General features: G+C 38.5%; 1 protein-coding gene and 1 pseudogene across 1 annotated transcript; one reads left to right on the top strand and one right to left on the bottom strand.

The window, feature by feature from the left end:
* The first annotated feature begins 359 nt into the window (after positions 1–359).
* LOC121764398 lies at positions 360–1,580 on the top strand. The gene is made up of 2 exons (XM_042160426.1): positions 360–797; positions 1,059–1,580. The coding sequence occupies exons 1-2, from the start codon at positions 360–362 to the stop codon at positions 1,578–1,580; spliced, it is 960 nt and encodes a 319-aa protein (XP_042016360.1).
* Positions 1,581–2,551: 971 nt separating this feature from the next.
* On the bottom strand, positions 2,552–9,990 carry LOC121764397 (annotated as a pseudogene).
* Between the last annotated feature and the right edge of the window lie 796 nt (positions 9,991–10,786).

Raw genomic sequence — 10,786 nt, 5'->3', positions numbered from 1 at the left:
GTTTTATTAATTTTATGTGTAGGTTTAATTAAATTTTAATTAGCGGATTAGATTTAGGTAAGTTTATTATTTTATCATTTAAGATTATAAAGTATTGGTATTAATTGTTGGTAAAAATTTTGGGCCCTTTTTGTTGTTTTTGGGATTTTTTCAATTAATAATTGGGCTATGATTTACTTTATTTGGGCAGCATTGTTTGAGATTTTAGTTTAATTCTTATTTGGGTTGTAGTGTTATATTTATTGGGCTACTTATTTTTGTTGTGGCCTGTTTTTAGTTAATATTCTATATTAACTAAATAGTAGACGAGAACTAAATATTCAATTGTTTGCTCGGGATAAAGATTTACTGAGTTTGTAATGTTGGATTCGTTTGGTGGTACAAATGATGGTGAAGTGACTATTGATCTTCCTTCTGACATTGTTGTGTCTAATTTTGGGGATCCTCTTAGAATAATTATTTCAACGATATATCTGTCCTATATGAATCATGAAGAGTTGAGTAATTGTTTGCATGATCGTGCTATACTTGCTCCTACTTTAGAGGTTGTTGATGAGGTTAACCAATTCATGATGTCGTTGGATCAGTCTCAGGGTCGAGTTTATTTGAGTTCTGATAGTATCTCAAACTCAGATTTGACCTCAAATGGCTTAGCTGAGATACATTCTGTTGAATTTTTGAATAAGTTGAAGTGTTCAGGTACACCTAATCGTGAATTGTTGTTGAAAGTTGGTACTCCTGTGATGTTGTTAAGGAATATAGATCACTCGAATGGATTGTGTAATGGCACCAGACTGGTAATTACGCGTTTGGGTGATGGAGGATGACGAACAAGTATTGGGTGGCCATAATGTTGGTCATAAAGTTTTGATTCCCCGAATGTCTTTAATACCATCTGATCTAAGGTTGTCATTCAAATTCCAAAGACGACAATTTCTTTTGGTTGTGTCGTATGCAATGACCATTAACAAAAGTCAAGGTCAATCTCTGTCTCATGTTGGATTATTTTTACGAAAATCAGTCTCCAGTCATGGACAATTATATGTTGCTATATCTAGAGTTATGTTGCTTCGATTGGAGATGGTGTTATTGGTGGTCCAAATGATAGTGAAGTGGCTATTCAACTTCCTATTGACATTGTTTTGTCAAATTCTGGTGATCCTCTTAGAACCATTGTTTCAAACATCTATCCTTCTTACATGAATCCTGAAGAATTGATTAGTTGTTTGCATGGTCGTGCTATACTTGCTCCTACTTTAGAGATAGTTGACGAGGTTAACCAATTCATGATTTCTTTGGATCAGTCTCAAGGTCGAGTTTACTTTAGTTCTGATAGTATTTCAAACTCTGACTCCACATCAAATGGTCTTGCTGAGATACATTCTGTGCGGTTTTTGAATAATTTGAAGTGTTCTGGTACACCTAACCATGAATTGTTGCTGAAAGTTGGTACTCCTGTGATGTTGTTGATGAACATAGACCTGTCAAACGGGTTGTGTAGTGGCACAAGATTGATAATTACACGATTAGGTGATTATATGTTAGAGGGGTATTGTTATATCAAGAGTCACAAGTCGTGAAGGTTTGAAGATTTTGGTGTGTAAAGATGAAGAAGATGAAGGCAATGGTGATTCTACTGTTAACATTGTTTATAAAGAAGTTTTTCAAAACTTATGAACTATTGGATTGTTGATATTTGCGTAATTTCCTAATTATGAATTTTTTTTTAATGAACTTATTTTACTATTTATTTATGTATAATGTATGTATATAAGTATCATTATCTCATCTTTATTCTGTATTATGCTTTATTTAGTCCACTCATATATGCGTTTCAAATTCAAAAAAATTATTTGTTCATTGGAAATAGACATTTATTTGTCTTGATATTTACAATGTGTTTTTTTTATTAGACATTTATTCTCCATCTACAAGCATAATCATACAATATTTGTCTATCTACTTTTTTTTAAGTTCATTTATCTTAGAAATTTTTAGAAGTTTTATGGTCCGTGCATAGCACGGGTGGTAAAATTAGTTATAATAAATAGAGAGTTAATAATAACGACATGTTAAAATAGTTGACTATAATTTGGTAGAGAGCTACGCTCAGCAACCTAAAAATTAAAACGAACTACTCACAATTTGTTGTATAACCCAGTCTGAGAAATTAATGTTGGAACGAACAATACCACACAAATATCTAGGATTTTACTAGAGAACATAGGTTATGAAAATTGAATCTTAACAACGAACCAAACTATCAAAAAACTAGCACTACTAGTTTTTATGAAAAATGAATCTTAATTAACAACGAACCAAACTATCGAAAAATATGAATCCAAAAGACCACAAATTTAATTATAAATAGAAATTTAAAACTACTCCATATAAACCCAATTCAAAAATTTTATTTTCTGTTTAAACACAAATCCAAACAGATCCGAAGAACCAAAAAATGGACAAAATTCAATATGTTCCAAACCAAATTTTAAATTTTAGTAGTTCAGTTCAGTTCAGTTGAGTTGTTCTCAGCCTAATTACATTTCCATCACAATCGATTATTCAACCTCGGATCTGTAATTTTGATCCTCCAATGCCCATCCGACAAGTTAGCTTCCTTGGCTTTTTTTCTAGTGTTCCAAAACCTATTACGCATATCGGATGTCAAAAAACAGTTTTCCTTCATATCATCAGAAGCCTTGTCATAAACATCCCACCAAATGTTGTTTGCGTAGTCACTCGCAAACTTTTGATTTTTCACGCCATCCCAATTGCAGTCGTAGTCTCTGTAGCACCACCACGGCTTCCACCCAAGGTAGTGAATCGCATACACATCACTCGGAACTACATGCTCCCTATCTTCCTCACCATTATTCGGATCAAAGTAGGTGAGATAGTTTATCTTGTTAGGGAGGCGATGCCACCATGGAAACATCTCATTCAGGTAGCCTTGATCGCCGCCGTTGTATGATTTCACTATCCATCTCTTCTCCATCAAGCTCCTGAAAGTGCACAGTGTAGAAATGGAAAACATGAACAAAATACCAAAGATGCTCATTGAGCTCAAACATTCAAACGAAACCAGAAACAAACAAAGAAGAGAAATGGAGATTTTTATTGATATGATCTCAAAAGCTCAAAATTACAAATGAAGATCCTACACCTATTTATATGACGCAAAGTAGCTAGCAAATGAGCTAGGAAAATATCTAAAACTGCAACTAACATCACAACTAACTGCCAGCTGTCTCAACTAACTCTAACCGCCACCAACGGCTCTTTCATAACGGTTTTCTTCATGCTTCAACTCCCTCTTCACGTTTCAGCTCGTTACCACAATTCTCAGCTTCAACACCCCCCTTCAAGATGGACAATACAAGCTTCGAAAGTTCATCTTGCTAAGAATGTTTCCAAAGGCCGAAGTTCCCAGAGGCTTAGTGAAAATATCAGCCAATTGTTGATCATTTCGTATAGGCATAGGCTTGATCACGCCCTCCAAATATCTCTCTCTCACGGTGTGGCAATCAATCTCAATGTGCTTTGTGCGCTCGTGGAAAACTGGATTCGAACTAATATGAACAGCCGCTTGATTATCACAAAATAAAGGCACTGCTTTCTCAACTTTGATGCCAAAGTCTTCCAATAAAGCTCTGCCCCACACTACTTCACAAGTGGCGTGAGCCATGGCTCTATACTCGGCCTCTGCGGATGATCTTGAGACCGTGTGTTGCTTCTTTGCTTTCCAAGAGACTAAGGATGAACCAAGAAAGAGACAATAGCCTGTCATGGACCTTCTAGTATCAGGGCATGCAGCCCAATCCGCATCTGAAAAGATGCTAAGTGTGGGATCATTAGCACTTGAATAGAGTAAGCCGTGGCCTGGTGTTCCTTTCAGGTATCTGAGAACCTTCTCAGCAGCTTCCCAATGTTCATCACATGGCTTTGACACATATTGGCTCAATTTATGAACCGCAAATGTTATGTCCGGCCTTGTTATGCAAAGATAAAGCAGCCTTCCTATCTGCCGCCTGTACTTAGATGGATCTTTCATAGGATGTCCAGTGTCTTGCTTGAGATGATTCACTGGATCCATAGGCACTGAGGAAGGCTTGCATCCCAACAAACCAGCATCTCTAATCAGGTCCATAGCATACTTTCTCTGGGAGATCAGAATTCCTTGTTTACTTCTTGCAATCTCAAGGCCAAGAAAATATTTTGGAACTCCCAAGTCTTTAAACTTGAAAAACTGAGCAAGAAAGGTCTTGAATTCTTCTATCATTTCTGGTGTGTTTGTAGCAATCATCATATCATCAACATATACCACAACACCATAGAATGTTGAGTGATCTTTCTTGAAGAAGAAGGAGTGATCCGAGGCTGATTGTTGGAGTCCAAATTTGGCTAAAACTTCAGAGAGTTTGAGGTACCATTGTCTAGAAGCTTGCTTCAAACCATATAGAGATTTATTCAACTTACACACAAGCTTTGGACCGGTTGACCTGCCCCCCTCAACAATAAGCCCGGGAGGCAAATTCATGTAGATTTCCTCTTCCAAATCTCCATAAAGAAAGGCATTATTTATGTCTAAATGAGAGAGAGTCCAGCCTTTTACAGCAGCTATAGCTAGCAAAAACTTCACAGTAGTCAGTTTTGCAACCGGAGAGAATGTGTCAAGGAAATCAATACCCTCAAGTTGTGTAAAGCCTTTTGCAACTAATCGTGCTTTAAGCCTTTCTACTGATGCATCAGCCTTGAATTTCACTTTATAGACCCATTTGCAATCAATGGGAATCTTCCCTGGAGGCAAAGGCATAATTCTCCATGTGTTTGTCTTCTCCAAAGCAGCTAACTCCTCTTGCATTGCTTGCTGCCAATCCGGAGAAGAAGCAGCTTGGGAGTAGGATTTAGGTTCGAAGACAGCAGTCATAAGAACTATATATTTGAGGTGCTGTGGAGATAATTTGGAGAGGGTGAAGAATGATGATATGGGATATGGAGTGGAAGAAGACACTGAATTGCATACATAATCAGTGAGATGAGCAGGCTGTTTGATGATTCTGCCATGGCTGCTGACAGAATTTCTTGGATTATGTGATGTGGAAGGAATTGTGTCTGAAGTAGGGATGAGAGAAGCTGAGTCAGAAGGTTGTAGAGAGGCATTTGGTGCGGCAGAAATATTTTGTGAGGCAGAAATATTTGGTGAGGCAGAAAGATTTGGTGAGGCAGAAGGGAAAGAGGAGGGAGTGAGGTGAGAAAAAGGAAAAGAATCTTCATGGAATACAACGTTTCTGGTTATGAGTTCTTGCATTGTGTCAAGGTGTAAGACTCTATAACCTTTGTATCCAGAAGGGTAGCCCAAGAACACACATTTTGAAGCTCTCGGGGAGAATTTATTTCTATCTCTGTGAAGTGTAGAAGCAAAGCATAAGCAACCAAAAACTTTCATGTGGTTGTAAGATGGTGCCTTGCTGAAAAGGATATGAAAGGGAGTGACATGGTTTGGAAGAACAGAAGATGGAATTCTGTTAATGATGTAGGAAGCAGCTAAAATACTATCCCCCCAAAAAGAGATAGGCAAGTGAGACTGAAAAAGGAGACTCCTAGCTACATTAAGGAGATGCTGGTGTTTTCTCTCCACTCTAGCGTTTTGTTGTGGAGTTTCAACACAAGAATGTTGAGTCAATGTACCAAAGGATGTGTATAGAGAGGGTAAGTTAAATTCTGGACCATTATCAGAACGTATGGTCTTGATTTTCTTGGAAAATTGGGTGGAGATCGTATGAAAAAACTGAGTTAAGATGGTTTTGACATCAGATTTATGTTGCATAAGATAAGTCCACACAAACCTAGATTTATCATCAACAATAGTCAAAAAATAGACATAACCTTGTGCGGTGCAAGGAGAGAAAGGACCCCAGATATCACAATGTATGAGGTCGAAAACATCAGATGCAACCGAGTCAGATTCATGAAAAGAAAGATGGTGTTGTTTGGCTAGAGGACATATTTCACATATAGAATGAGATGTTTTGGAAAAGGAGATTACATCATTCATTGATTTGAGTTTATTGAAAGACAAATGTCCTAGCCTTTGGTGCCAAATATCAATGGCTACAACAGAATTTACATCACAAGAAACTGAATCAGAAAATGGCAGAGTTGTGGAGCTGGAAGGAATGGCAGTGGATATGTCAAGAGAGTAGAGGTTCCCAAGTCTGCTACCCCTCCCAATCACAGTCCCCGGAGAAGCTCCCTGAATAAGGATGGAGTCATGAGTAAAAGACACAGAACAAGAGAGAGATGTGGTGAGAGAACTGATAGAGATTAGGTTGAAAGAGAATGAGGGAACACATAGCACAGATTGGAGAGTTATTGTGGGAGTTAAGTGAATGGTTCCCATGTGAGTTACACCAGCTTTATCACCATTTGGTAAATTCACAAAAGCATCATAAACATGAGAAGAATGAGAGAAAAGAGTGATATCACAACAAACATGGTGTGTAGCACCAGTGTCAAGTAACCATAGAGATGAAGATAGAGAAGAAACAGCAACAAAAGGTGAGAAAAGAGTGGTACCAGTGAAAGGTGCTGACTGAGTGGGAGTGAATGATGGACTTGGTTGAGTGACAGGAACTTGAGGAGAAGATTGAGATTGAGACGGATTTGATGCAAATGTAGCAGCAAGCTGAGAATGCAAAAGAGAGATGAGCTGCTGGAGTTGATCAGATGAAGAAGAGCCTGCAGATTGAGGCAGGGAACTGACTACATTGTCACAGTTTTCAGTGGATTCTTCAACATAATTAACCACTTTTGAGTTAGAGAAATCTCTATAAGGAGGCTTGCCTCTTCCTTTGCCATAACCTTGGGAAAAAACATGCAAGGAGAAGCATCTATCCACAGTGTGGTTGGTACGACCACAATGAGAGCATAATAGTTTGCCACGGCCAAAGGTGGATGAAGCTGCATTGATGCTGAAAGGCTGTTCACTAGAGGAAACAGGAGGAGAGTTTAGCATATTACCATCAATTGTTCGTTGCCTCTCCTCTTGAATAACAAGGGAGAATGCCTTAGATAGAGAAGGCAATGGCACTGTTGATAGAATAGCAGATCTGATCTGAGAATAAGAAGAGTTCAAACCGATTAGAAACTGAATTGTGCATTCATCTTCCTGATAGGTGTGCCAACGTAGGGCACTATTGCACCTACAAGTACCACAAGTGCACCAAGCAGCAGGTTGTGAGTGTTTGTATTCATCCCACACAATCCTAAGATTAGTGAAATATGTGCTAACATCCGAACGTCCTTGCACAAGAGCCATCAGCTGCTGCTTAAGCTGATAGGATCTGGCAGAATCAGCTTGGGAGAAACGATCATGGAGATCAGACCAGATATCATGAGCATGATCCAGATACATAATGCTGGAGCAGATTTGAGGAGACACAGAGTTTCGCAACCAAGATACCACCATACTATTGCAACGGATCCAAGCAGAAAATAGAAGATCATCATCGGTTGGCCGCAACAAGGAACCATCGATGAATTGTAGCTTGTTCTTAGCAATTAGAGCAGTGATGATTGATCTGCTCCAATTGATATAATTGGATCCGGTGAGAACATGAGGAACCAGCTGAAGGCTGGGATTATCACTAGGATGTAGATAATATGGACTGGAATGATCATCGGCGGGAACAATTGCATCACCGCCGCGATTGCCGCGATTTCCACGGTTGTTCATCGTGAAGAAGATAGAAGGAATGAACGCAGAGATCGGCGCAAAAACTAGGTGTTTACTTCTGATACCATGTAGAAATGGAAAACATGAACAAAATACCAAAGATGCTCATTGAGCTCAAACATTCAAACGAAACCAGAAACAAACAAAGAAGAGAAATGGAGATTTTTATTGATATGATCTCAAAAGCTCAAAATTACAAATGAAGATCCTACACCTATTTATATGACGCAAAGTAGCTCGCAAATGAGCTAGGAAAATATCTAAAACTGCAACTAACATCACAACTAACTGCCAGCTGTCTCAACTAACTCTAACCGCCACCAACGGCTCTTTCATAACGGTTTTCTTCATGCTTCAACTCCCTCTTCACGTTTCAGCTCGTTACCACAATTCTCAGCTTCAACACACAGCGATGGCTCTAGTAGCATCAGCCCCGAGTTGAACCGGTCTTGGTTGTTTCCCCGGGCGGAGATGCCCGGGTATCTGAACAAGTGGTCGAGGCTTTTTGTGACGATGAAGTCTGAGTCGATGAAGATGATCTTGTCGTAGTCTGTTAGCTGCCAGAGGCGGAGCTTGCTGTAGTTCCACTCGTTGTACGATCTTTTCTTCGAGTGAGGGTTTCGTATGCGTTTGATCTGCTTTATCTTCCACCCGGCCGATTGGAGGCCGCTGATGGATTTGGGAGAGATGTGATAATCGGCTAGCAAGATGAGGTCTTTGGTTGTGTTTAGTTTGATGATGCTTCTTGCTAGAGCTATTGCTCCACACACATAGGTTTCGGTCGAGTGGACTATAGTAGCATACGCCTCTCTTGGTTGCTTCAACCTCCCATCGTCTCTCTCACTCCATAATTCTTTACCTAAAGATACTACAAAGTCAAAAAATTACTCCTCCTATATAGGGCTGGGAGTGGTTCCTACCATGACTTTTTAAAAATGAGAGCTTCGTTAACTGAAAATTACATTACTTATCTGATACATTAAAATATTAGTTTGCTTCACAAAACATATTGATTGCTGATATTGAGTCAGAAATTTATATAAATGAATCAACGTATTTGCGAATTGATATAGTTTTGTATTCTGATTTTAAGAAAAGTTCTATCATGATCCATCTTTCCTCATGCACCATTCAAAATGGAATTTTTCTTTTTAGGTTGTCCCAATGATACATTTCTTAAAATAGAAACATCACTTTTTCTCGCTCTTGCTTTATCTCTTTCCACTTAACTCACCAAACAGCATTGAATAAAATTCCGTGCCAAATAAGAAATGCTCCACTTCCGTTCACGATTTAAAGTCCTATTTTGAGTCAATGCGAGTTTTAAGAAATGTGAAGGAAAGATATTGGAAAAAGTTAGTGGAATAATATCCCACTTTTATAGTATAAATTTTATAGAGCATAAATATAATTAGTTAGTGAAAAATGAAGTCCAGTTACCAAAAATGGATAAAGCAAATGTAGACGGAACAAAATGGTAAATATGAACATTATTTTATTGACGAGAGAGTATATATAGCTAGGTCAAGTTTTGTAAAGCTTACCAACATATGGTAAAGGAGGGTTGAGTTGGCAACTTCCGACAGGCATGAGTACAATCTCTCTGATCCTTTTCAACTCAGGTCTGTGAATCCAAGAATCAGCATCGTGCAACACAAGATCATCACATCGAAAGATCTCCGACATGGGCCCACTTGCCCCTATAAACACAGCAAATATTGATCTACTACTAATCCCACTTTGGGCTCTCCCACATCTCACTAACAAGTTAGCAACCACCAAATTCACTTGCAACCGAAAAACATCCTTCAATCCAAATTCATCCGAAGGAACCCTAGCAACCACCACGTCCAGTTGCTCGTAGTTTTCGAACACGGGCATGGGCACATTCGGGCACTTTGCATTCGTCTCGTCGATCCACTCCGGATACAAGTGGGACCACTGCAGTACTGCACTGCCTCCTCCACATGGTCGAAATCCACATTGACAATCTTCCCTTTGGTGGGGATCTTGTCTGTAAAGACCGTTTGGTCCATGTTGACCAATGCAACGTTGATGGCCTCGTGTCCCAGCTCTCGTGCAACGAACTCGAACCAATTGAGGCTTGTGGCTGGTGTGGGGTGGTTTACGGCATTCTGGACATCTTGGTGCAGCTGGATTAGGTATTGGATGTTGAATGTGATGAGTGTTGCCAAGAAAATAATAGCGGGAAAGGTGAAGGGCTTCCGCCTTGAGGGCTTCGACGCCGCCATTGATGAGTATGTGTGGTTTATTGAGTTTTCTTATTGTAAACATTACCAAGAGTTTGAGCTAAATATATGTAATATGGGATGGTAAAGAATTTTAATATTCTCAACCAATTAAACCTCCAAACGTCGCAAGAAATATTGATTAGCTAGGTGTTGTATATTTATCTACTACTTCATCCATCCTATAAAAATATGGACATTTAAAAGGTACGGAAATTAATGCACAATAGTAAAATTAAAGAGAGGGGAAGAAGATCGAGTAGTTAAATAGTGTTAGTAGATAATGAGACTCACATTATTATTATTATTGTTTAGTGAGTTGTCATAGTGGATCATAGCCGTATAAGTAGTAAATAAATTGATGCATATGAATAATGGGTTGCAGACAATTTTCCACAAATAAAAATGCCCAAATTTTTATGGGACGAACCGACGAAATGAAAAGTGAATATATTTTTATGGGACATGGAAAGTATAAAACATGATTTGTTACGTGCTTAATAAATGACAATTATGAAACATGGTTTATTATGAGCTCAATAAATGACAATTATGATGGAAAGTAAGGGATAACTTTTTGTAAGGGTCCGGAAAAAAAATAACGATGGAAAAAGTGATAACTTTTTTTTACTCCATTCGTTCCATATTAATAGAGTCATTTTTCTATTTTGGGAAGTTCCAAGTTAATTGAGTCATTTCTATTTTTGGCAAAAAGTAATTCTCCCTTTTACTTTATTCTCTCTTCATCTCTCTTACTTTTTTACCATCCATTTAACACACTATTCTTAAACTCCGTGCC

Source organism: Salvia splendens, chromosome 14 (assembly GCF_004379255.2).
Source record: "Salvia splendens isolate huo1 chromosome 14, SspV2, whole genome shotgun sequence".
Classification (NCBI taxonomy): Eukaryota; Viridiplantae; Streptophyta; class Magnoliopsida; order Lamiales; family Lamiaceae; genus Salvia; species Salvia splendens.
This window is presented reverse-complemented; position numbering and strand designations above follow the sequence as displayed.